Raw genomic sequence first — 24716 nt, 5'->3', positions numbered from 1 at the left:
TATTTACCGTGTATGTGAAAGTACGAATAAATAAATGTTTACAATCAAATCGAAGACGCTGTCATTGAATCAATAGCGATGTAATGTACACATTCAAACCCAACACTAATAGGATTCTCTTTTTTCTCTAGGACAAACCGGTGGATTGAGACCATGAGGCTGGAGGCAATTGGATGGCTGGCGCTCAACCGAAAAAGGTCTATACTTTTAAATTGACTCGTATAGCATTAAGTAGTCCAATCATTTATCAGCAAATAAAAATGTCAAACTAAAACCAATTTGTTGTATTCATCACCACGATCACCACCAAAACTAGCCTGTATTCAAAACCCCTGTAAACTGTGTGACTAGTATAGCTAGCTGTACGGAAAGGCCTAAGCAATCGCATTCCCATCTCTGTTTTTCCTATCTGCCTCCAGATTTTGTGCGTCATGGCCCGAAGAATCAGCTCCTGTGCCAATGTGGCCGCTACTACAACACCCTGAGCCGACTGATGCTGCACCAGCGCGAGGAGTGTCAGGATTTCAAGAGGTTCCAGTGCGACTTCTGCCTCAAGTGGTTCAAGCGACGATCCCATCTGAATCGCCACAAGAAACTCCACGATGCCGAACTCTTTCTGGAGCCGCTGTCCAAGCAAAAGCCAAAGACGACGAGCGCACAAAATTTGTCGCTTGATGCAAATACGGATGATGAGGTGGCCACGACGAATCCAGCGGCCACCGATGACGAATCCAACTATCCATTTACGTCTGAAATCAAAATCGAGAACGAATTTGATGAATTCATTTAAGTTTTGTTACAAAAATTATTATAAATATTACTAGACCAGTTCTCGTTGATGCCAAAACATAAAATATACGGATTTTGTAAATAAATAGTGGAAAACAAGCGAATGTCTTGTCCTGTCGAAAGCGAATCTTTTTATATTAGTTCTTGAAGTTTTAAGTTGGCTTTTAGCTTTTAGTTTTATTGTAAATACATGTATGTCTGAATGGGACTGATTTGTTTGAGTGTACATCGCGCTGTAATTAATTTTATGTTTCATTCCATTCAGCTTATTAGATAATTTCGTTTGTTAAGTCTTATGATTTGTTATTTTATTTTGATTTCCTGGGACTTGTTCTCTCGTTTCAGTGATCACCGTGGATAGGAAGTACAATCTGCGCACCCAGGAAAGTTCCGGTTCTTCGCCAGATCTGCCAAGTACTTCCAAGCAGAAAGTAGCTGCAGTCCAGCCCAAACTGGCCGAAGTGTTCAGTTTGGACCAGAAGAGCGAGAATGAGGAGCCCACGGATGTGGACAATGCGGCGAGTCTCAAGAAAGCCATGGCCACCTCCGATGCCATGATAGCCCTGCAGCAACTGGCCTCCATTTCCACAGCTAGATCGCTGCAGCATCTCGTCCAGAACATGAGCAATATAGACAACAGTGCCCTGGTTTCTGGACGGAAGCTTCCGCGGTACGCAACGAAGAGATCACCCAAATATGAGTCCAACCGATGTCCACTCTGCTCCCGCGTCTGTCGATCCCAGGCCTTTCTTAACGAACATATGCGCAAGGAGCACTCCGTGCTCATTTAGACACACTTTTAACTTCGTTTGGATTGGAAAATCCAAATTATGTCAGTCTATTCTATAGCATTCTATAACTATTTGGTTAATGTATATAAGACGTAACTACAATTTAACTTTGAAAACACTAAGTCAAATAAGTCCACTTATGGCATAATACAGTTACTTCACTTTATTCAAATTCAATTTAATTCCAAATAATTGATTTTTATCAGAACTGACAGTTTTGTATTTAGAAATGATACATACTTTTATTCCTCGAACTTATTTAAACCCATATGGATAATAACTTTATTGAAAGAGAAATTCAGCCAAATTTAAATGACCAAAAAGCGTAAAATATAATTCTTACATACCTATAAAATAAGTCATAAACTTGCCCAATTTTTAAGAGGTAAAGTCAAGTGCATAAGCATTTTTTAAACAGGAGTTGCTCGTAAAATATTATGCAGTATCATAAGGTAGACATTAGGTAGTGGTTATAATCCATACAGTAAACGAGGTCCAATTAAATAGTTTTTATACTTATTGCTAATAAAAAAAAAACTTGATATTATAACAAGGTATATAATACACATGGTTTTTATTGTGTAATTTTTTAGATAGCTTAACGTTTTATTTGTGTATTTATTATATAATTTCGTTTGAGTTTTCTGTGGTCTATTATTGGCTTGTGCGTTTTGCTAGAAAAGGTTAGTATGTGCTGTACTTAATAATGCTTTATTTTTTAATATATTTTTATGTTTTTCAGTTTCGTTTCTCCTTTATCTCATAATTGGCAAATGCGTTTTAGACAAAGGGAAGCAAAACCAGGCAAGTACCTGATTATATTTCAGAGCCATTCTTTGGCATTCTTTGTAATTTCCTTGTAAAAACTGCACTGGGATTCGGGCATCCAGACAAGTTGATATGAATCGGCAAATACCCGAAAGGAATAATAATAATCCTTTAACCAAACAGGTTTTGGTAACAATAGTTGGGTGGTTGGTGCCCTTGAATCTGCACTGCCGTGCCAAAAGGAAAATCCCTTCCCTCGAGAGTCGGCCAACCACACACTAACTGTACTCTCGGGTCTTTTGTCCTCGAAAGAGATATGTATCTCCCAGATACACGCTCTATGCCATCCATGCATCTCACGCTCTCGCCCACACAAATCCCTAAATGCATTTGAAAAACATTTGCGCACACATAAATCAGGATCTGTTTTATGTGTTTGTGTGTTTTTCTAAAAATAAGTTTCACATTTTCCACTGCCTGAGCCCAGTTTGCCTGCCTGCCCGCTTTGTATCTACATCTATGCACTTATGTATATATGTATCTGTATCTCCGCGCTAGTTCGGCTTTTGCAGTCGGGCTTCCCACGTGATTTTTCCCGATTTTTCCAATTTTGCCTGCTTGCCCTATCGGTCCCTCCTTTTGGGCTTTGCCTTCGCAAAGCCTGGCCTGATCTATTCGAAGTATCTACACAAATGCATAGGACACACAAGTTTTAGGGGCTGGTTTTCAAGCTATTTGTGTGGGACATTCCTGGAAAATAGTCGGTAAACCTTGATCGACAAGATAATTGTGTGTGCGTGCATCTAAAGATATTTCCAGAAGGAAGCGTCCTCAAGCTGGAGTTCTGGAAAAACCCAGCATATGTGCGTTAATTTATGAGCTAGCTGTTCTTAAGTTTTCTTCAGTCGATTGCTAATGCATTTAAAATGACACAGTTTTTGGAAAAGAGTATAACGACGATCAGCATATATATATCATATAATCCCAGCTTTTATTTCGAGTACCATTTTACTTGCTAATTAATATTTAATAATCAACTATAAAAACAGTATAGAAATTTTTTTATTGTAATTCAAATTGAAAATGAGAACTTATATACTACACAAAAATAATATTTATTTATTCACATATAAAAAAGTTTTCTTATAGTTTAAAATTTTGTTTAATATTTTGGGTAAATTTGGAATCCAGAACATATAATTTGTGTCGAACTAGATATTTAATAATGGCTCAAAAGGTATCTGATTTATATTCCTGAATCCAAAAGTAACTTATTTAGACATTTAAGAAATGGAAGTAAGGATATAAGTAATATCAAATTATCATATTCTTTAGGGCATGCTTTTTATTTAAACTAAAATAAAACTGCACAATTTTGAAATACACAAAAGTATCTAAAAGCAGCACTAATCTAGATACTGGAACCCATCCAATCTAACTTTGCCTCCGTTGACCTTGAAAATCCAACATGTAATTTGAACAGATGCATTTGGAATAGAAAAATAAACATGGAAAACACCACCGGAAGCTGTGTTTATATGTATTCAACTGCGCCTGCTGGAAATGCTTTGAAACGCACTCTCTACTCGCTTAGATAAGCAGAGAGCGGTGTTTCTCTCAGAGAAAGTTTTCCGGATTGCAGTTTTCCACAAATAGAAAGAGAAGTAGGGACAACAATCAACCCACAACAACAACTGTTGAGCTGTTTAGGTAGAAAACCCGAAAATAAATCAAGGATTCGAAATGAAGCCGATCCCAAAAAGCAGGCAGGCTACACTTGCTGTGCAACAGATACACACAGATACTCTCTCACACACACTCACACACAGATGCAGACAGAGGAGCGTTTTTCAGATGCAGCTGCGTTTCGGAATCGAGGACTTGAGGATTGAAAATCCGTAAGCTAGATCCAGCCAACCAGTGCAGTGTCGATTGTGTTGCCGTGTGGACGCTTTTTGGTGCGTTGGTCGTGGGCTGAAATGCAAATTAGCAGCTGGAAAAAGCTGGAAAAGCTTGCAAAAGCCATTGTGATATTGAAAATAAATTATTTTAAAATTTAAAATAATTATGTTGCATTGGCCCAAGCCAACTTCCAAAGGCTAAAACAGCAGCCTGCACTAGAAATGTGCTTTTCAAAGTGTGTTGTGATTATAAATATATATTTTTTAATACACCTGGTGACAATAATAAGTGTCTAGATATGTGCCTCATTTTCTAGCACTTTCAGATATTTCTTAATTACCAGGCTTTATTTTCACATAAATACACAAATATAAAAAGAGTGAAAAGGCACATTACACTAATTATCAAACAATAAAATTAATATGCTATTTATTATTTATTTATAGGTACTACCAATTTGCGGATTAACCCAGTGCTTAATTTAAATCATTTCATCATATAGCTAACCTATTTTTTTTCTATTTTTTAGATGGCTCAGGTTATGAGTTATTGTAAAACGGTTTTGGTTAAGAAAAACTTCACCCATCACAAAAAAACCACCAACACACATCAGCCACACACCATCAACATCCATCATCAAACAAAAATCAATGTGTTCATTTGCCGAGCTTTTCAATTTTATTTGTTTATGCCAAACATGTGTTTACCAAATTAATAAAAATTTTACAATGTGTACTTTTATTTGTTTAATTTAAAAAAAATATGAAATTATGTGTTTTGATTTAGTTATTTATTTACTTGTAGTGTATTTTGCCTATTTATTGCATGCCATTCATCTAACAACATTTTTTGACCTAATCCCAGCAGTCCAAGAGTTACAACTTGCTTTTTCATTTGACGCAGCTCAATCCAAACGATTTACATAGATCAAAGCGAAGGAACTTCGAACGGAGTGAAAATAACTAAATAACTAAAATAACTAATCGCAACCATGTTTCCAATTGCAGATTTGAGCAGGAAGGAGAATACCGCACCCGAGGTGGCGTACACCGCCGAGATTCAGCGCAGTTTCCAGCGCAGCATTCTCAATGGCAAGCAGCGGGATGAGCAGAAGATCCAGTTGCCCGGATCTCGTCGCAAGCGCTTGTCCGTCACCGAGGTCTCCGACATGCTGTTCGAGTTCTACAAGACCAAGTCGGCCAAGGTGCCCAAGGCGGAGCAGCCGCACCGCCAGGTCTCGCCGACATCCGGTGAGATCCTAGATCCCTCGACCATTTCGGCCATTGCCGTTTATGGTTCGGCCTCCGAGACGGCCTCAAAAAACTTGAATGCTGATGAAGTGATGCGAGTTCAGAACGCCACAGCTACGCGTGTGGTGGGTGCTGCCGCTGGCGCCGCCGCCTCATTTCATCCACGGCCCAAATACACCCTGAAGACAGCGGCATCGACCACGGAGCAATTGGGCGTTGTTAAGGCCATACCCACTTCGGTGCTGGTGGCCAATAGTTCGGCGGCTCTGACTCCGAAACCCCAGGCAGCCGTGATTGCCGAGGCCCTGATGCGAAATGGACTGCACAGCTTCCAGCAGCAGTTGCGTGCCCAGGAGATCCTGCGCCAACAGACACCCCATCGTCGCATCAAGGAGGAAAACGATGTTGAAGTCGCTGGGGCCGACATAACACCCACTAAAATTCTGGAGAACCTCTTGCGAAAGCAGCAAGAGCGCGACCTCCGCCACTCGGAGTGCGAGAACGAACCGGGCTACTCGACCGAGGACGACGATGAAGGTCGCTATCATGCCTTCGATGACATACACCTGATGGAGCAAAGCGGTGGCAAGTTCGTCAACACCTCCGGCATGGGCATGTTCAATGCCAATGCCCATGGAGGATCGGCCAGCTCGATTCTAGATGCCCATCACGCCTTCCGCAACCTGGAGTTTACACTCAGCGATTATGGCGGCAGCAGCAGCAATGGCAGCACCACCAGTCCCAATGGCATCGGCTTGGATGGCGAACCCGTGTACGAGTGCCGTCACTGCGGCAAGAAGTATCGCTGGAAGTCCACACTCCGGCGCCACGAGAATGTCGAGTGCGGCGGCAAGGAGCCATCGCACCAGTGTCCCTACTGCCCCTACAAGTCGAAGCAGCGCGGCAATCTCGGCGTCCATGTGAGGAAGCACCACACCGATCTGCCCCAGCTGCCCAGCAAGAGGAGATCGAAGTACTCGATGAATCGCGAAAACGGGATGAGCGGCTCCATGTCCGATGACTCGCAGGGCAAGCTGATCATCGACTTCAATGGGAAGGGAGAGCTTGAAACCAAATAAATTTGTACGGGGACCGAGTGATGCTTCCATTTGATATACAACATTTTTTGATGTCTGATTCCTTGTTTTGTCCATTGGATTTGTGGAAATTTGTCTCTTGTCATTCATGTGTCATCCCAAATATTTAATGTTTACTTGTAGTAATTTATGTAATGTAAGCAAATGCAAGCCAATCTAATCAAGCATATAATCAAATTAGTCTTAAAGCCTTTTTCTAACGATGCGTTTATGCGTCTTTTAAATTGTATAAAATTATCATCCATGAATTATCAATTTTATACTTACGATTACGTGTGCAAAATATTATCAAACGACACTCAAATATTTTCTAAGGCCTCTACTATTTAAGATATCACGATGTTGTCCGGAAAAAAAAGTATTTAGAAAGGGTTCTCCTCGCCGTGTGCGTATTTCCAAAAAGTTCCCAGCATCTTGCCCAGAAACCCTCTGCCATCCAACGATCTCTTGACTTGGCTTGATTAAGCTACTAAGACCAAAACTTTTGGTAACTACTCGATAAGCTCAATCGATGCCATTTACAATGATATACATTATGACTGAACTAGTTAAGAAGAGAATTGCACTGACAACTGAACAAAACATTAATTAACCAATTGAAAACCAACTATTCCTCGCCCTGAAGACATTCGTTTCATATATTTATGGACCTTAAGACTGAGTTTATTGTATCTTAAAAATTATTAACCCATGACCAAAAAAAAAAAAAAAATTGGATCATCGTACGATTCCCAAACCAAAAACCAAACACTTACTATGCCTAAATGTTTTAACTGATATTAATGTTTGTATTTTACCATTAAGCTTGTGTGCCGTCACATTGAATCGCCCGATATTTTATGATTGTATACTTAATAAGATTATAATTCCTAACTGCATATCACGTGGTCTTCACCGATCGACGAAGACACGATTACGAACTGTGGGCAGTGTGACTGCTAACATAAGACATGATTTTATAATGAACTTTTCATATACAATGTTTACATTTTAAATAAAACGCAGATATCTTTTAATTTTTAAAAATACGTGTGTATAGTTTATTTAGTTTAGGCGCAAGAGACTTTGTACTATGATTATTGAGTCGAACTGCGATAACAAATACTTTTGAAATTTGATTCTGATACCAGGAGATTGCAATATGACTGTGGAGTGATTCATTTACATATTAAAAAGCTAACACCGTCGAAAATTTAAGAAAAATGCACCAGTCGCGGAATTAATGTTCATCCACCGTTGGCTGTAGTGTGTGTGTGTGTGTGCAAGACTGTGGATATGCATTCCCATGGAGCGGTTGCATTGATTCATTCTTTCAGTACGAGCAGCCAATGGCCACGGTGAGGAAGTCCTCGAACCCAATGGTGATGGTTCCATTCTGCTGGGTGTCGCGCTGCCTGAAGGCCTCCGTAAAGCGCTGCACCTGCACGCAGAGCACTATGAACTGATCCACGGACACCTCTTTGTGGGCCTGCGGATCGCTCTTCTTCACCAGGAAGTTGATGAACTCGGGCGAGAATCGAAAGCCCATCTGGGTGAAGGCTGCCAACAAGTTTGGTAATTAATGGCCATAAAGGAATGGGAGATTCAGTTCTCGTGTTAGCTTACCTTGGGTCAGCTCCTGCTCTTCAATGTGTCCAGAGGAGTCCTGATCGTAGGTCTTGAATACTTGCTGCAACAGTGATACCACAATGAGTCAGAATACTTAGTTTCGATAAAAGAAATACCTTACCAGCCATTGGTTGATGTAGTTGTAGAGCTTCTCGAACTCATAGATATCGATGGTACCACTGGCGTCGTTGTCGAACATGCCTGTTGAGTAAATTAAAAAAGGCGATTAAAATACAACATAAATCGCAGGGTAAACAAACGGAAATTTGTCTGCCGCTCCAGGTGATCCAAACAAATAAGCATGTACCCTAAATTGGGGCTATATATACAGTGAAACCTTTATAGCTTAAACTATAACTCAATTCATACTGACTATCTGTTAGGAGAGTTTGACTTTTAGAGACTCTTCTGTACACACATATAAGTGCACCTACTGACGTCACAGTTTCAGGAAGGGGAACCCTGGGAATTTTAAAGTATTTCACAACTGAAGCTTACTTAGCTACACAGCTCATCAGCTCACAGGATGATCTAAATATATACCCATGTGCCCTTCATTGGTTCTTGGCAGCGGGTTTTTAGGCTTCGCATGAAAGTTTCGAATCGACAACCTGTTCTTGTGTTCTTGTGTTACTATGTTGCCAACCAAACTAGTTTAGCTTGTGTTCTTCTTATAGAGGGTCTACTGTATACACGTTTGTTAGTGTGCACCTACTGACGTCACAGTTCCTGCAGAGGAAACTTTGGGACGGTTTTTGGGCAGGGCTTTAGCTTACTTATCATCAGCTTGCAGGCATTATCCGAGAAGTGATCGCCACGCCCATTCACCAGAGCCGCCTGCAACTCGGAGGCGTTGATCTTTCCAGATCGGTCGCGGTCCACCATGGAGAACCATTGCTGTGCCTGCGGAGAAACCTGGGCATTCTGCGGCGGAAATGCTCCGGGCGGCGGGGCATAGCCACCACCGGGCTGGGCATACGGGTTATAGCCTTGTCCCTGTGGATAAACGATAGTGATTACATTTAATCCACTTGCTTCAGCCTAAAAACACTCACATACGACATTTTGTCACGAGCCTAGTTCGATTCTAATTGGAACTTGAGGGACAAAACAATTTTAGTGAAACTACAGATGACAAGAAGGGCGTTAGCCAGCACTGGCTCGGGCAAGCGATAACAATGAGACATATCGATAGCATTGCTAGACTTATTGCTTGGCTATACTCCCATCTCTATCGCCGGTATAAACAAGCAACAAAAGCAGCAAAACATTAAGCAAAAATGTCGAACTTCGTGAACTTGGACATCTTCTCGAACTACCAAAAGTACATAGACAATGAACAGGAGGTCAGGGAGGTGAGTTAACGGTTAATAACCTAAAAAACACCATCTTAAACCATTGCTTTTAGAACATCCGCATTGTGGTGCGCGAGATCGAGCATTTGTCAAAGGAAGCGCAGATTAAACTGCAGATTATTCATAGCGATTTAGGCCAGAGTTAGTACTGTACAATTTTGTAGCTTGTATGTTTAGTTATAATATGGCTTAAACCTTTCCCCGAACAATAGTTAGTGCCGCCTGCGGCTTGGCCCGCAAACAGGTCGAGCTGTGTGCCCAAAAGTACCAGAAATTGGCCGAATTGGTGCCAGCTGGGCAGTACTACAGGTGAGTCAGATGGTGAAATCCGTGGTGCTCATTGTGGGTGTCTAATGCTCCGCCTTCTGCAGATACTCCGATCACTGGACCTACATTACGCAGCGTTTGATCTTCATCATTGCATTGGTTATTTACCTGGAGGCGGGCTTCTTGGTCACCCGCGAAACAGTGGCCGAAATGCTGGCATGTAAGCTAGATTTGAAAGGCTTTTGGGATACGAAATAATAGTTCATTACTCCACAGTGAAGATCAGCCAGTCTGAGGGCTTCCACCTGGATGTGGAGGACTATCTACTGGGCATCCTGCAGTTGGCGTCGGAGCTTTCCCGATTCGCTACCAATTCCGTCACCCAGGGCGACTACGAGCGTCCCCTGAATATCTCCCATTTTATTGGTGACCTGAACACGGGCTTCCGTCTGCTGAACCTGAAGAACGATGGTTTGCGAAAGCGCTTCGATGCCTTAAAGTATGATGTCAAGAAGATCGAGGAGGTCGTCTACGATGTCAGCATACGCGGTCTGTCCAGCAAGGAGAAGGACCAGCAGGAGGAGCCGGCTGCTCCTGCAATCGAATAGTGGACTTCGTACTTAGGCTAAGACCTTTATTAAAATGGAAAAATTTCATTTAAAGACGCAAATATATCACATACAATAAACAGAATAGCATTTAAATTTATTAATTAGATGGGAAATGCTCGTAAGAAAAATATATATTATCAAATGTAGCTGGATATACACATTTCTTTACATTTTAATTAGCACCACTTTATTTTAATGATCACTTTACACAGAAGATTAACTCTGAACCATAAAAAAAACATAAGCTTGTGTAACTTAAAAGTAATTAAAATGGCTGTGCACATTTTGATTTAATCATAACCAAGTATATAGGCATGTGCAGATGTTTGATGGCTTAACCCTTTTGAAACTTGTTTAGCCACCACCACTGGGCCGCAGTTGTTGTTGTTGGCCCGATCATATGGTGGATTTGTTGCTGCTCTTCTTTGGCCGCTGCTTCCGTTTCGGTTTTGCTTCTGCTTCTCAGGCGCAGTTTCAGTCTCTCTTTCGCCACCGCAACGCTTACAACATTAACATTGCGCGCGCGTCTTTGCATTTGCTTGTTTGCTGCTTTGTCGTCCGTCGTCCTTCCCGTGTTGTTCTTATTGTTTTTTCCCGTTTTGTGCGCTCTTTATTGTTTCGCCCTTTCTAGCATTTTCATTAAAAGAGGAGACTGCAATTGGTTACAATTTGAAGAAAGTAAGTCTGGCGGGCAATTGGCCGTGTGAAAAGTCGGTTGCCCCAGAAACTCACCCGCTCTCTTGACCACGCCCCCTTTTCCGCCCCGGCCCGAAAAAAGCTAAAAACTAAGAGACTCCAACCTGTTTGGCAATAATTGGGTCACAAATCTGGTAAAAACTTGTTGCCCGAAATGGTCACTAAACAAATAGCACTGTATTTATTACAAAACTCTAGTCGAGTCTGCAGTTGCCTTGTTGTTGTTTGTTTGTTTTAATTTTTTTATTTCGTTACGCAGACATAGTTGTTGTTTGGTGTTTTTCAAAACACGCTTTAATCGAAGCGGTTCAAAGTCCGAAACAAGTTTCCGGAGAGGCTTAACGGGGCACGCTCTCTCTTGGATGGCCTCCCCCTCTTCGTAAAACTCACTGAGTGGGAGGAGAGCGAGACATACTGAGAGAGCTTTCGACGTAAACATCTGTAAAGCAAAACCACAACAGACACCCACACACTGACGGGCAGGTGTTGCTCTCTGTGCTTCTCTCCCTCTCCCCCCATTCCCACCTTCTTGCATTCTCATTTCGAAGGGAAAATGCCAAGGAAAAGCTAGCCGACAACCAACAACAAAAAGTCAATATAATAAACCCAGAATCCGAGTGCTAACTGTTATGGAAAGCAGCGAAACCATTAGCTACGGACCTCCTTCATTGAGTGTTTTGCTTGCATACCCGGTAATTGTGGACTTGCAGGGTATATGCATTTTAAATACTTCAAGAAACACAAACAAACTGAAGAATATATTTTAGTATCTTCAATCCTAAACTAATTTCAAAAAAACATATTGAAAAATCTAAAAATACACTCTAATATAAAATATATTACTCAAAGTCGCATGTTTTGACTATCGGTTACTATAACTATCTAATTAGTAGTGGGTATATCTTCAGACAAAATCATTTTAGTAAGTTTACTTGTTTATTTCGCATGGTAATTACATGTTTATAGAACTATTAACCTGCATTTAATATGGTTGTCAAATAAAAATATTAGGTATAGTTCGTTATGACCGCTTTTAACGACCACACTCAACCAATAGTGTGTTACTTTTTTAAGTGCGGCAGTACTTCAGAAATGTTCAAAGCACTTTTAGTTCAATAACCCACGTGAATCCATGTAATAGCGGGTATCTTGTAGTCGAGTATCTCAAAGATACCCCGCTCGCTTTATCAATTTTCGTTGCGCTGGCCGCGGCAGCTGTGAATGATTTGCAAGGGGTCCCAGTCGCAACTGGTTCCCAGCGCCTTTGTGCCTCCCCCCGAAACCCGACCCTCCAGAGCCACCAATACCTCGATCGTACCGCTCTCGTTAGACATGCGTGGCTGGCTGCCTCTGTCGTTCGCAGTCGCCGCACATTTCAAGTTTGCTGCGGTTCAAAGTCCAAACTCAAGATACAGATACCAGCACCAGCAGCACCGAGAGATTTTACTGCACCTTCTCGTTTTCATCGCAGTGGTTATTTTAAATTCAAATTCTCCAATCTGGGCAGACTTTCGCTGGGGGGGTACGAAGATCCCGAACGTGCGATAAGCAGACGACATTTATGCCAGGTAGACACTTCCAACGCGTCACCGATTGCACTAGGTTATTCTGACAGCAATCACCTCTTATCGGAACCGCGTGCTCGAGCAATCCTTATCAGAGCGCCGAAATTGCGTACCACTGGAGTTCTCACAGGCCCCCCGCCACTGCGATTATTGGACTTTCAACTATAAATAGTGAGCGATAGGTTTTATCGCCTCGCTCACTTGTTGCTTATCCCCGCCAGCTCATTGGCCAGTTTTCGGTTATAGAATCAGATCGTACACATATGTAAGACTTGTTTTTCAGCTGGCTTATCAAGTAAACAGGCTAACGATAGCCATGTAACCGCGATAAGAACAGGTGTGGAGAGCCCATCTTCAGATCTCAAGTTGCTTACCTAAGCCGGCATGCAGATACAGTGCCATCTGTGCAGAGGTCAAAGTCCCCTTGCCGAATTTTAAAGTCTAATCTTTATGATATGAACTCTGATATTACGAAATCGCGCAGACTGCAATCTCGAATATGAGTTATTTATGTTTTTTTATAGCTCAGCGAAAGATATATGGGATAAACACCAAATACAATCTTATTTTATCATGCCCTTTAGACTTGAAAGGAATCTTATCAAGTACAGCCAGCTGTGTATGTAGATTTAAAATAATTATCATTATTTATTGAGCGAGGCAAACTAGAATGCTAATCCTTTTGAAGTATTTAATCTGTTTATAGGCTCTCACTATAGTTTTGACATAAATATAAGCGATTTTACATAATAATAATAATACATGTAGTATATATCTTTCGAATCTTGATAAGCGGACTGATAGGCGACCTAGATTCCTAGAAATTTGTCTAGCCACGTTGAAAACGTTGAATTTTGAAGAGACGCATTATCGAGGCTAACTGCGCATACCCCTCAAACGATGAGTACACCCATCTTATATACACACTTGTAGGTGTTTATTGGACCCAATCACATATCCATTTCGCCACAAGATAAGGCCCTATCGATTTGAAGAGAGCGTATTCCCGGAATATCGCCGGTCAACACACTCCACACGGGCAACAGCCCTCCCCCACTCCACTTTTCGACGAGCCTCTCCACTCGTGACGCATCCATACCCATACCATATCATACTATACCATCCAATACCAAACAATACCATACAATACCATACTATACCATACTATACCATACAATATACCATACCAAAAGCACAATCGACTGTGGGCCATACTCGTAGTATCTCCGTCTCGGCGCTCCGCTCCGAGTGCTTTTAAGACCCTAGCGAACCCGTTGTGCTCACAGTCGGTTCAGTCAACGCTCGGCGTCCAACCGATCAAGTCGCTTTATAAGAAGGGGATCGATCCGAAGCATCCCCAGTGGGAATTTCTCGTGTGTGCATCTGGCCTAGGATTTTGCAATTGTCATCTACCAATTCCCCCGCCCCCCACAACGTTTATAAATACCACGCTCACACATCGCGGTGCAATTAACACAACCCGGAAACAGTTTACACCGAATTGCTTTAATTCGACTAGAAGGTTTGTTTTTGTGTCTTTTATTCATCTCCCTACCACAACAAGCTGAAGGTCGGAAAAGCGTAAACAATGCGCAATGGAAAGCAACGGGTTTATAATCCGCACAGGTTGCATTTTTGCGGCTTACGTGGACCGCTTTTAGCGATCTTTCCCCTCGACTTTATCTCGGTCCCACTTATGTGACCCAAATTCGGGCACATGTTTTTGATAGTTGAGAGAATCTATTAAAAAACCTTATCAGCGGGGGGGAACTTTCAGTGTGGTTACATAAAACCCGGCATTGGACCCGCCTCCCCTGGCAAGTAAATACATAGGCGCACAAGGTCGAGCCCACTCGATCTAGAAAATAGCAACAATTTAAATTTTGTGCAATATAATTAACGCTGTAGATGTAGACCGCGTATAGGAAGAGATCGCGCAGACTGTGAAAAAAATAATTCGTGGACTTTGGCCCCTCGTGCCCAGCGAAAAAAAACAAGATCTTATAAAAAGACAACAAATCGCGCATACATTATTTCTGTGTGCCTTTTTATTTTGCCATGTTGAGGTGGCTTTTGTAGTGGTTATTGTTGCTCCTCTCGCCGATACGCAAACAAATAAATGCCGGTAGTGGTCGGTGCTCAAAATTATTAAGCATACGCCGCATAGTCGTCGCCACAAAGTGGGTCAAACGAAAATGAATTCGTATCGTATCTTGTTGTGGCTATTTCGAGTTGGAGCTGGTGGTCATTCTGCTTTATTGATATGTTTGGGCAATAGATATCCGATTGGATGCACTGACCTTCACCAAGGTTTCTACATCGATTCAAGGTTTTCCTTAGGCTAGAGTCTAGCAAAACGAAGTGTATTTTCGGGCATGCTGGGAGTTCATGAGGAACTTTTATTCGTTTTATAAATAGATTTATATAAATAAACATATATGTGCATATATGCACTGCACGTCGAGTTCCAAAGTTGAGTAAAAACGCTGAATTAGCCACTCAAACGAAACACAATAGCAATCAAATAGTTGTGCAATTTATTTGCGAATCCAAACCCGGCGAAGGTGTAGAACTGCAGCTGACTGGCGAAGCTAACAAATTATTTATCGGAGCAATTATCTTTCGAGTGAGGAAAGGTGTACTTTGTCTTCGTTGCTTCCTAACCACTCGAGGCCGTTCTAGAATTGAATGCCATCCATTCGACGAACTAAGAGCGGCAATCACAGACAGACTCTGTCGTTAGTCTCGGCTATGATAACCCTATCCCCAGCTGAATAAAGCTGCGCTCAGTGACGTCAATCATCAATTGCATGTAAAGTGTTATGACATCGAGAGCTGTATACTAATTAATTTATATGTATACATATATGTATGTTTAACGAATCTGTAGCGTGCAATAATTGAACTTTGGACTCGCACGGCTCCAAACAAAACACTTATGGAAACAGAGATACACGAATGTGAAGTATCTACAATCTAAAACGCATTTCAACTCAAAAGCGAGTGGCAAAATGACCAAGATGTTTTTTGTTTATGAATCACACGGCGTGTTTGTATGTCTGGCAATTTCCATTCCACCTTATCAGATAATGTCTACTACGACCCATCTAGACCACAAAGAAACAAGTTATCGGCAGTCAAAATTTTGGTTTAATGGGCGTTCACCTTGGCGAAAGATGAGTTTTTCGATTAGCGCGTCTGCTGCATCTGACTTCTATTTGAAATGCGCTAGATTTCCCTTGACTTTAGCTTAAACTTTCTATCCGTTGCTTATACCCATTATCTGTCTCTCGCAGCACTTTTCTTGTACGTGGGATATCATTAGCAGCCAACAGGTATGGCTGAAGCCCATGCCGCCGTGGCATTCTCGTTTGCCATCACCCACGAGGGCTTCGACATCAACTATGACCACGAGGTGCTCAATTTGGTGTGGAACTCAGGAGTGCGTTCCTGGAAAAAGCGCTTGGGTCGCGCAAGGGTAAGTTCAAATCGCAGACTCAAATGGATTGCAACTTATATGGCAATTCTTTTCAGAACGGCGTACGCAATGGCGTCTATCCGGCTCACATCCAGAGCCTCTGGCTGATCTCAGCAATAGCGCTGGGTCTACACTTTGCGGGCTACCAGGCTCCATTCAATCTGACCAATAAGATACTGGTGCACCTGCCTTCCAATACGATTAACTGGCAGGTGACCGCCTGCTTTTTGGCCGCTCTGGTGGTCTGGCTATCGATCTGTTTCACCATGAGATACACGCTCAAGCTGCTGCTCATGTACAAGGGCTGGATGTACGAGTCCAGAGCTCCCGGCAGTCGCGTCTCACTGCCCACCATGTTGTGGGTGGCCGTGGTGCGCGTTCTATCTAGTTGGAACAAGCCGGGTCTGTACAGCTTCCAGGGTTCTCTGCCCAGGTTGCCACTGCCCTCCGTTAAAGACACCATGACCAGGTACCTGCGAAGTGTTCGACCGCTGCTTGATGATGAGAACTACACGCGCATGGAGCGCCTGGCCAAAGAATTCGAACAGACCATCGGCAAGAAGCTGCAGTGGTACCTCATCCTCAAGAGCTGGTGGTCCACCAACTACGTGTCGGATTGGTGGGAGGAGTACGTCTACCTTCGTGGTCGCAGTCCCCTCTGCGTGAACAGCAACTTCTACGGCACGGATGCGATCTTCATGAACCTCACCGACAAACAGGCGGCGCGTGCGGCCAATGTGATTTCCCTGCTTCTCAACTTCCGTCGACTTATCGAGCACCAGGAACTGCAGCCTGTAAGTATAATGTATATGGAATAGCATTTTTTAAAATATTTGTATAGATAGCGTTTAATGTGTGTTAATGCCGACACTTGATCTCGCGTTGGCGTAAACTTCTACTAAATATTTAAAATATTTTACGGCACAATTTCATGAGTTTTTTAACTACTTCATAGAGCCCTCATTAGTCATATCTGTTTGCTTTGTTGGAATGAATATTTGTACATGTAATTAGGACATATACTTAATACTTTTTGAACGTATGTCTTACTTTAAATCTGTTTAATTATTTTTAGATCATGGTTCAGGGCATGATTCCTCTGTGCTCCTGGCAGTACGAACGCACCTTCAACACGGCACGCGTGCCAGGCCTGGAAACCGATCGTATCATCCACTACAGGGACTCCAACCACATTGTGGTTCTACACAAGGGCTGCTACTACAAGATGCTAATCTACCACAAGGGTCGCATCCTGCGCCCTTGCGAATTGCAAGTGTAAGTGACTTGTGGCCAAAAACTTTAAGGGAGAGTGATTAATTCCTATTATTTTGCAGGCAAATTGAGGAAATCCTGAAGGGCAAAGCCAGTCCCGTGGAAGGTGAGGAGCACTTGGCTGCCCTGACCGCCTGGAATCGCTCCAAGTGGGCGGAGGCTCGCAACACATTCTTCTCGTGGGGAGTCAATCAAACCTCTCTGCGAACCATCGAGTCGGCCGCTTTTGTGCTCTCCCTGGATGATGAGCCCTTCGAGTTCGATTTGGCGCGTCCGGAACTGCTGGACAACTTTGGCAAGAAGCTGCTGCACGGCAATGGCTACAACCGCTGGTTCGACAAGTGTTTCACTGTCTGTGTGGGCACCAATGGTCGCGTTGGCTTCAATGCCGAACACACCTGGTAAGTGGAGTCCAATCGCTGCTGCCAATATCTCCCTCTCAGCATCCATTATATTTCTCCGATTTGCCATACTTAACTATCTGAACCGATTTGTAAAATTACAATCCAAAAGGTCCGACGCTGCCATCGCGTCACACATGTGGGAGAACCTGATCGTCGATGATCTTGTATCGGACGGGTAATGATTTTCGATTCCTATACCCGCCTGCAATTTGTCGGTTTCGGTTGGCTGCGTTTAGTTATCATCACCTATCACCCATTGTCCCAATCAGTAATAATTATTATTTTTATTAACTCCGGTTGTGGCCTAACAAATTATTTACACCATTTACACTTTTTTTATAGGGCCGATGCACCGGTTTTGGGACACCTGTGGGAGTATATATTTGGTGATGATATTTATGGGTAAACACTTAACTACAAAGCACACAAGCACAAAGCAAAGCTATTTAAGTCATTTTTGGGTTGACTACGAGAGATCAGTAGGCGCTAAAAGCTTTAATGATCTCGCCAAACAGTAAATACTAGCTAACTAGCTAACTAACGAACTTAAAACATACAAAGTCTAGTATGCGAGTGCAAAACACTTATTAAGGGATTATTAATCTATGACATCAAGAATAGTTTGATCAGTACTCAGCATATTTTATATAAGCTTAAGTTGGCCATTTCAGTTTTTTTCTTTACTTTCCTTACTGCCTTTATTTACTGTATTTACAAATTGTAATCAACCCAAAAGCAAACATTTCGTTTATTTTGTTTTCGTGACTAACAACAATTACACAAAATTAACAATACTTTGATTTACGTTGCTTGCCATAAATTTGCCCAAAAACGATTTCCCCACAATGCTAACCTATTCCTTGGTAAACCTGTAGATATGATGAAACGGGTAATACAAAGGGCATCCCGGAGTTCCAGCCACCCACGCCCACCAGGCTCACTTGGGATCTTAAGCCATGCCTGCCGCAGATCGAAGAGGCCACCATCGATGTGACGAAGCTTATCAACGAGGTGAATCTGCGCATCCTGGTGCACCAGGATTACGGCAAGGGCTTTATGAAGAAGTGCCGCATCTCACCGGATGCCTATATACAAATGGCCCTGCAGTTGGCCTACTACCGGGATGCCGGTCGCTTCTCGCTGACATATGAGGCCTCCATGACCCGTCTGTTCCGCGAAGGAAGAACTGAGACAGTGCGTCCTTGCACCATTGAGTCATCCGCCTGGGTCAAGGCCATGCAGAACCCAAATACAACCGTAAGATTATTGAATTTTATGTAACTAGATCAAAGGCTAATCCATGTATCCTTGCTGTGCAGAACGATGAGCGTGTGAAGATGCTACAGGCTGCCTGCGATCGTCACCAGTTGGGCTACCAGGATGCCATGTGCGGTCGTGGCATCGACAGGCATCTGTTCTGTCTGTATGTGGTCTCCAAGTACCTGGAGGTGGATTCACCCTTCCTCAATGAAGTGCTCAGCGAACCCTGGCGCCTGTCCACTAGTCAGACTCCGCACGGCCAGACGCCGAAGATGGACCTGAAGAAGCATCCGAACTGCATCAGCGCTGGAGGCGGCTTTGGGCCCGTGGCCGATGATGGTTACGGCGTGTCGTACATTATCGCCGGAGAGAACCTGATATTCTTCCATATCTCAGCGAAGACTACGTGCCAGCAAACAGTAAGGAGGAGCCCTGATTCATGGCATGGAGCACAGCTAATCGAATTGTTTTCTTTACAGGATGTGCATCGCTTCGCTCAGAACATATCGCAGGCTCTGACCGACATTCGCAGCATGTTCGAGCAGCACATGAAGGACCATCCGAAGCCCGCCAAATCACTCACAAACGGCAAATCCACATAATCCCGCTTAGTCCATGTAGTCGAGATTCTTGTTAGCATTTGTTTTTACCCCTATAGTTGGTCGTTTTAAACACATCTGATACATCCGTCTAGTTTAAGTTCCAAATGAAGTGCAAAAGTCGTCGTGAGAGTTATACATAAACAATGCAATTTTTTATAAACAATTGTGACTTGGCTGGTTTTAAGATTTAGTCTTTAGATACTTTTGCACAATATTTGATGTTTCTCAATCAATTAGTCTGTAATCGAAGAAATCGCGTAACCTTAAGTGCTATAAATATATTTCATTTTAAGCGTACGATTGGCCTTTGTGTGTTCTCTATCACGTCGCCAAAGGATTGGCATGTATGGTTACTCCATTGATCTTCTTGTCCACATGGGGACGATAGTTCTTGGGATTGACGGGCAGCTTCTCCAGTTCGTCCAGGGCATCGAATCCATCGATCACACGGCCGAAGAGCGTGTACTTCAAGTCAAGATTTGGCTGGGCGGCGTAGGTAATGAAGAACTGGCTGGCATTGGCGTTGGGTCCGTTGTTGGCCATGGAAACCATTCCTCGATCAGTGTGCTGAAGAATTAAATGGTCAACAATTAAAGGATTTATTCTTGTACAGTCCTGGAAATCTTTTAGACTAAAAAAACTATACATGCTCGTTACATTTTGAGATCAAATTCATATTCATATACCCCTTGAAGCCGAAATACAGGGTATTAAAGCCAGCTGGCGTGGCGCAACTGAATAGTGTCATTTCTGCTAAAATATTGGTAGCCCGCTCACCTTGATGGTCTCCTTGAACTCGTCGTCGAACTTCTGGCCCCAGATGGACTGTCCATTCTTTCCGGTGTTCGTAGGATCTCCAGTTTGGACAATAAATCCCTTGATGTTCCGGATGAAGACGCAGCCGCTGTAATAGTCGCTGGCGCACAGGGCCAGGAAATTTTCGCAGGCCTTGGGGCAGGCATCGCAGAAGAGCTCTATTTTGAGATCACCCACGTCGGTGTGCAGCGTTACAGACTGCAAAAACATAAAAAATTGCTTAAAAACTGTAAGAAATCAGAATTCCCAACTTTTGTTTACCATTTTAAAAGTGCTTGTGCAGCCCTCGTTTCGCCATGCAATCGCTCCGTCAACGATAACAGAAATCGATAATAGCACTATTTGGTATTCCCGTGACCGAAGGTCACACTTTTAGGCGCGAATTCTGCCGCATAAAGTGATTTTTCTCTTCGCACTTCAAGTAATCAGCGGCGGCCAATTAAGTAAACAGGATGAAGTGCAAGATACCCGAGATTTCGTGGCACAACCGCGATCCTGTCCTGAGTGTGGATATACAGCAAAATGGCCTTGGTCTGCGTTCTCCGACGATATGCCGCCTAGCCTCTGGTGGTTCGGATGCCCATGTCCTCATTTGGTATGTGAACAGAAGTGATGACGCTGAGGGCGTGGATGTGGAGCTGGCCGCCGACCTGTCCAGGCATCAGCGTGCGGTCAACGCGGTCCGCTGGTCGCCGAACGGAGAACTGTTGGCATCCGGCGATGACGAGAGTGTTGTCTTTATATGGAAACAGAAGGCCGACCACGAAGTTGTCAACATTGTGGACGCCGACGGCTGCAGTGAACAGGACAAGGAGGTCTGGCTGACCCTCAAGGTACTGCGCGGCCATCGCGAGGATATCTACGATCTCAGCTGGGCGCCGAACTCCCAGTTTCTGGTCAGCGGATCCGTGGATAACACAGCGATGCTCTGGGATGTGCACAGTGGCAAATCACTGGCTATTCTAGATGACCACAAGGGCTATGTACAGGGCGTGGCCTGGGATCCATGCAATCAATACATCGCCACCATGAGCACCGACAGGTAAGCAGTACAGAGTCCAAAATATTTGAACTTTAATCGAACGGAGTTAAAATTCTTTTAGACAAATGCGGATATTTGATGTCAATACCAAGCGAGTGCTGCACCGAGTCAGCAAATGTGCACTCCCAGTAAAAGAGGACCACGAGATGCACGGCAAGAGCATGCGATTGTACCAAGATGGAACCCTGCAGACCTTCTTTCGCCGCTTATGCTTCACACCCGATGGTAAGCTGCTGTTAACGCCGTCAGGAATTACCGACTACGATGGTGTTGTGAAACCCATAAACACGAGCTATGGGTTTAGTCGCCATGATTTGTCCAAACCCGCCTTTGTGCTGCCCTTTCCCAACGAATACGCGGTGGCTGTTCGCTGCTCTCCGGTACTGTACCGTCTGAGACCGTATAATGCGGAGAAGAATCCTCCGATTATTTCGCTCCCGTACCGCATGATCTATGCTGTGGCCACAAAGAACGCTGTGTTCTTCTACGACACCCAGCAGCCGGTGCCGTTTGCCATTGTCTCCAACATCCACTACAGCAGGCTTACGGATTTGACCTGGTCGAGCGACGGCACCGTCCTGATCGTGTCCAGCACCGATGGCTACTGCTCACTGATAACCTTCGAGCCGAACGAGCTGGGCGACTGCTATGAAGATATGGAAGCAGTGCTGAGCGTTGTTCTAAAATCTTCAGAGAATGCAACGGTGTTGAAAAAGAAGAGGCAAAAGCTCCGCAAGGTATCGTCAGATGAAGTGACAGCCTCACGGAAACCACTGCAGGAAAAATCGAAGCCGAATACAATTAGAAGGGCTTCCGAAGCGGGTATCAAAGAGGTAGGGGAACCCGAGCTGGATGCTGAAAACGAGTCATCAACGCACAGTGTCAGTTCGAATAAAACGAACAGTCCCAAAACAAACGCCAGCGGAGAGATGAAACCCACTCCCATCGCCATCAGGCGTTCGCCCCGGAAAAATTCGACTGCACCCATGCCGATTGCTATACGAAGAGCTCCGCGTAAGCCGGAGGATAAGGGGAATAACGAATCGAGCATGCCCAAAGAAGAAGCTGAAGTGCAGAAAACAGAGGCATCACCTGTCAAGCGCAAGATGAGCCCAGAGGCAGTGCCTCCAGCAAAAACATCACAGCCGGCACTTGGAGTTATCCCGGTTATGGACAAGGTGATCATCAGTTCTGATGAAAAGTTCGAGTCGCCTGAGAAGAAGTCTCGACCCGCAACACCAATTCAAGTGCGTCGCCAGCCACGAACTCCTGGCAGCTCCAGCCACTTTAATCTAACGCCGAAAAGCCAACCCGCCAAGCAAGCTACTCCCATTGCAGTGAGGAGAACTCCACGCGTACTCATCGAAATGCCGGTGAACTCGCCTGTGGTCCCAATGGAGGAGGCCATGGATGCCTGGCCCCTCGAGGAGGGCATCACACCCCTGCCATCGACAAAGAAGGATTCTGAAAAACCCTTGTCGGAGACTATAAGAACCGAAACCAAACCTGCGGTAATAGAAGCCAGTGAGGCCACCTGCGAGCGAACTGAGGACATTCGTCTGGTCTACGAGGATACGCAAGAGGAAACACCGAAAAATCCGACTGAATCGGGGCCATCCACGCCGAACAACAAGACGCCACGTCGGGTGTCCTTGCGAACCATATCCACGCCCAAATCAAAAAAGAAACTTTTAGAGTAGACAATGCAATAGATTAGACGTAACAAATTTATGTTAGAGGAACTCCTAAAAATGATTTTAGGGATCTTTGGGGATACCCCATACAAAATTGTAAAAAATAGCCAGAATTCTTCCTAAAATATTCCACAATAAAACGCAACACAAGGTTTAGAGGTATTCGTATTGCTTTGGCTTCGTAGACTTTCTAAAATGAAACTGGCTGTTTTACAGGGTCTTAAAAACGAAAATTTCAGACAAAGTGCCGTGGAATTTGTACAGTTTCAGTAGTTTCTGCATACACGGTTCTCCTACCTGTGACAAAAGTCATCTGATAAGTTATGTAACTGTACTGGTCAACTGTACCACGAAATCATCAAATTGAAAATGCTTCAAGAGGGTTGTTCTACCTGGTCCCACGTTAAGTTTCCATGAATTTGCACAGGGACGTCGTTTTGGGAAGGCTTTGTGAAAAGACATTAATTTATAGACCAGGTAAATATTTTTATAGCAAAATTTCCAAGAATTTGGGAGAGTTTTTATCAAGCAAAATTGTGAGGAAAAATGATTTTTACTTTTACGTGACGAATGAGTAAATTCGTGGCCTTTCAGCACTTTTCCTCCTGATCCTTAAAATTATTTCAAAGTCTTGCTATGCAATCTCTCCTAGCGCGCTTCGTCACTACGTGGAATGCCGTCGCCAGTGATGTATTTTCGGACCCAGTAGATGGGTCTAACTTTTTATTAAGAAACAACAAACTTGCTTGGTTTTATTTATATTTATTTAAATTGTAGATGATCTCTAACGTTTTGAGTTTCTTTTACATACAAACATTTCGGTTTACTTCAGTTTTTATATCATTATTTTTATGTTTTATATATTATTTTAAATTTTTAATTCAACGATTCAAATTCATTCATCATGTTCGAGCTTAGTTAGCTTCCGTGGCTCGCCTCAAACTCATTTTAAAATTTTTCCATGGGCCATTAGCTACACTTCATCCATGTGGTCATTAGAGAGAGAAAAGGAGCTCAAGAATTGAGGAGAATTATATTTCGTCATACGTTAATATAGGGAAGTATATAAATAGTTAAACAAATCTGATCTGTTGCATGGGACAACCAAAGCAATTATAATTAGGCTACAAATTAGATTAGATACAATGTCTAAACTTTGTCTAACCTATACTCTTGGTTCCACTGGCCATCTCGTCCTTCCTCCAGCTCCTCTTAAAATCCCAAAGTTTGGTATTCGCCACTCACAAAAATCGTGTCTGAATGTCCTCGGACATTTGATTCGAAGTAATTAACATTACCGTTGTTATAGCTCTTTATGGATTTCACTTATAAATGTTTTAACTGCTATTAAAGTAATTTTAGTAGTGGTGCGACTTGCGATTTTGTGAGTTATGTGGGTGTGTGTGGAGCAAAGAGGTGTATGAGCTTTAGAAAAATATGAATTATGTT

At 43.2% G+C, this 24716-nt stretch overlaps 6 protein-coding genes across 10 annotated transcripts in view; 4 read left to right on the top strand and 2 right to left on the bottom strand.

Moving 5' to 3' along the window:
• Positions 1-7592, top strand: part of LOC117137748 (longitudinals lacking protein, isoforms F/I/K/T) — a 60799-nt gene extending 53207 nt beyond the window's left edge. The window contains exon 6 of one of the 3 annotated variants that reach the window (XM_033299336.1): positions 5258-7592. In XM_033299336.1, the coding sequence (XP_033155227.1) occupies positions 5258-6579 (1322 nt within the window). In that variant the 3' untranslated portion in view covers positions 6580-7592. Of the gene's footprint in view, positions 1-419; positions 917-1134; positions 1677-5257 lie in introns of those variants that run through there. The other 2 variants (XM_033299347.1, XM_033299349.1) reach the window with 2 other exon arrangements.
• A 15-nt stretch (positions 7593-7607) lies between these two features.
• Positions 7608-9369, bottom strand: LOC117137756 (peflin). The gene is made up of 5 exons (XM_033299370.1): positions 9261-9369; positions 8982-9201; positions 8327-8406; positions 8203-8266; positions 7608-8136 (listed from the first exon to the last, which is right to left on the bottom strand). The coding sequence occupies exons 1-5, from the start codon at positions 9267-9269 to the stop codon at positions 7910-7912; spliced, it is 600 nt and encodes a 199-aa protein (XP_033155261.1). The 5' UTR covers positions 9270-9369; the 3' UTR covers positions 7608-7909.
• A 45-nt stretch (positions 9370-9414) lies between these two features.
• Positions 9415-10520, top strand: LOC117137755 (translin). The gene is made up of 5 exons (XM_033299369.1): positions 9415-9560; positions 9614-9701; positions 9773-9869; positions 9932-10047; positions 10104-10520. The coding sequence occupies exons 1-5, from the start codon at positions 9486-9488 to the stop codon at positions 10433-10435; spliced, it is 708 nt and encodes a 235-aa protein (XP_033155260.1). The 5' UTR covers positions 9415-9485; the 3' UTR covers positions 10436-10520.
• Positions 10521-10912: 392 nt separating this feature from the next.
• On the top strand, positions 10913-20012 carry LOC117137751 (carnitine O-palmitoyltransferase 1, liver isoform). Of its 3 annotated transcripts, none has more exons than XM_033299361.1 (9): positions 10913-11116; positions 15996-16177; positions 16234-16971; positions 17253-17452; positions 17512-17850; positions 18196-18255; positions 18729-19110; positions 19173-19532; positions 19593-20012. In XM_033299361.1, the coding sequence occupies exons 2-9, from the start codon at positions 16037-16039 to the stop codon at positions 19713-19715; spliced, it is 2343 nt and encodes a 780-aa protein (XP_033155252.1). In that variant the 5' UTR covers positions 10913-11116; positions 15996-16036; the 3' UTR covers positions 19716-20012. The 3 variants fall into 3 exon arrangements, with proteins under 3 accessions (XP_033155252.1, XP_033155250.1, XP_033155251.1); XM_033299359.1 differs by lacking the exon at positions 18196-18255 and adding an exon at positions 17963-18028; XM_033299360.1 differs by lacking the exons at positions 10913-11116; positions 18196-18255 and adding exons at positions 14002-14221; positions 17963-18028.
• On the bottom strand, positions 19846-20888 carry LOC117137757 (peptidyl-prolyl cis-trans isomerase-like 3; the record flags this gene model as incomplete). Its single annotated transcript, XM_033299371.1, has 3 exons — positions 19846-20282; positions 20493-20729; positions 20793-20888. Coding segments are annotated over 3 exons (579 nt in total), but the record flags the coding sequence as incomplete, so codon positions are not given.
• A 4-nt stretch (positions 20889-20892) lies between these two features.
• On the top strand, positions 20893-23423 carry LOC117137752 (chromatin assembly factor 1 subunit B). The gene is made up of 2 exons (XM_033299362.1): positions 20893-21573; positions 21635-23423. The coding sequence occupies exons 1-2, from the start codon at positions 20984-20986 to the stop codon at positions 23271-23273; spliced, it is 2229 nt and encodes a 742-aa protein (XP_033155253.1). The 5' UTR covers positions 20893-20983; the 3' UTR covers positions 23274-23423.
• Positions 23424-24716: the final 1293 nt, after the last annotated feature.

The sequence above is a fragment of the Drosophila mauritiana genome, chromosome 2R (assembly GCF_004382145.1).
Source record: "Drosophila mauritiana strain mau12 chromosome 2R, ASM438214v1, whole genome shotgun sequence".
Taxonomy (NCBI): Eukaryota; Metazoa; Arthropoda; class Insecta; order Diptera; family Drosophilidae; genus Drosophila; species Drosophila mauritiana.
Note: the sequence above shows the minus strand (reverse complement) of the source record. Positions and strands in the feature narration are given on the sequence as shown.

Bases quoted from the DNA above. Each gene is read 5' to 3' on its own strand.
- LOC117137756 (XM_033299370.1), bottom strand. The intron at 8,267-8,326 runs GTAAGGTATTTC...TCACTGTTGCAG, and splicing joins ACTACATCAACCAATGGCTG to CAAGTATTCAAGACCTACGA. The intron at 8,137-8,202 runs GTAAGCTAACAC...ACTTGTTGGCAG, and splicing joins AGAGCAGGAGCTGACCCAAG to CCTTCACCCAGATGGGCTTT.
- LOC117137755 (XM_033299369.1), top strand. From the start codon at position 9,486: ATGTCGAACTTCGTGAACTTGGACATCTTCTCGAACTACCAAAAGTAC. The intron at 9,561-9,613 runs GTGAGTTAACGG...CATTGCTTTTAG, and splicing joins ATGAACAGGAGGTCAGGGAG to AACATCCGCATTGTGGTGCG. The intron at 9,870-9,931 runs GTGAGTCAGATG...CGCCTTCTGCAG, and splicing joins CCAGCTGGGCAGTACTACAG to ATACTCCGATCACTGGACCT.
- LOC117137751 (XM_033299359.1), top strand. From the start codon at position 16,037: ATGGCTGAAGCCCATGCCGCCGTGGCATTCTCGTTTGCCATCACCCAC. The intron at 17,453-17,511 runs GTAAGTGACTTG...ATTATTTTGCAG, and splicing joins CGCCCTTGCGAATTGCAAGT to GCAAATTGAGGAAATCCTGA. The intron at 17,851-17,962 runs GTAAGTGGAGTC...ACAATCCAAAAG, and splicing joins TTCAATGCCGAACACACCTG to GTCCGACGCTGCCATCGCGT.
- LOC117137752 (XM_033299362.1), top strand. From the start codon at position 20,984: ATGAAGTGCAAGATACCCGAGATTTCGTGGCACAACCGCGATCCTGTC. The intron at 21,574-21,634 runs GTAAGCAGTACA...AAATTCTTTTAG, and splicing joins GCCACCATGAGCACCGACAG to ACAAATGCGGATATTTGATG.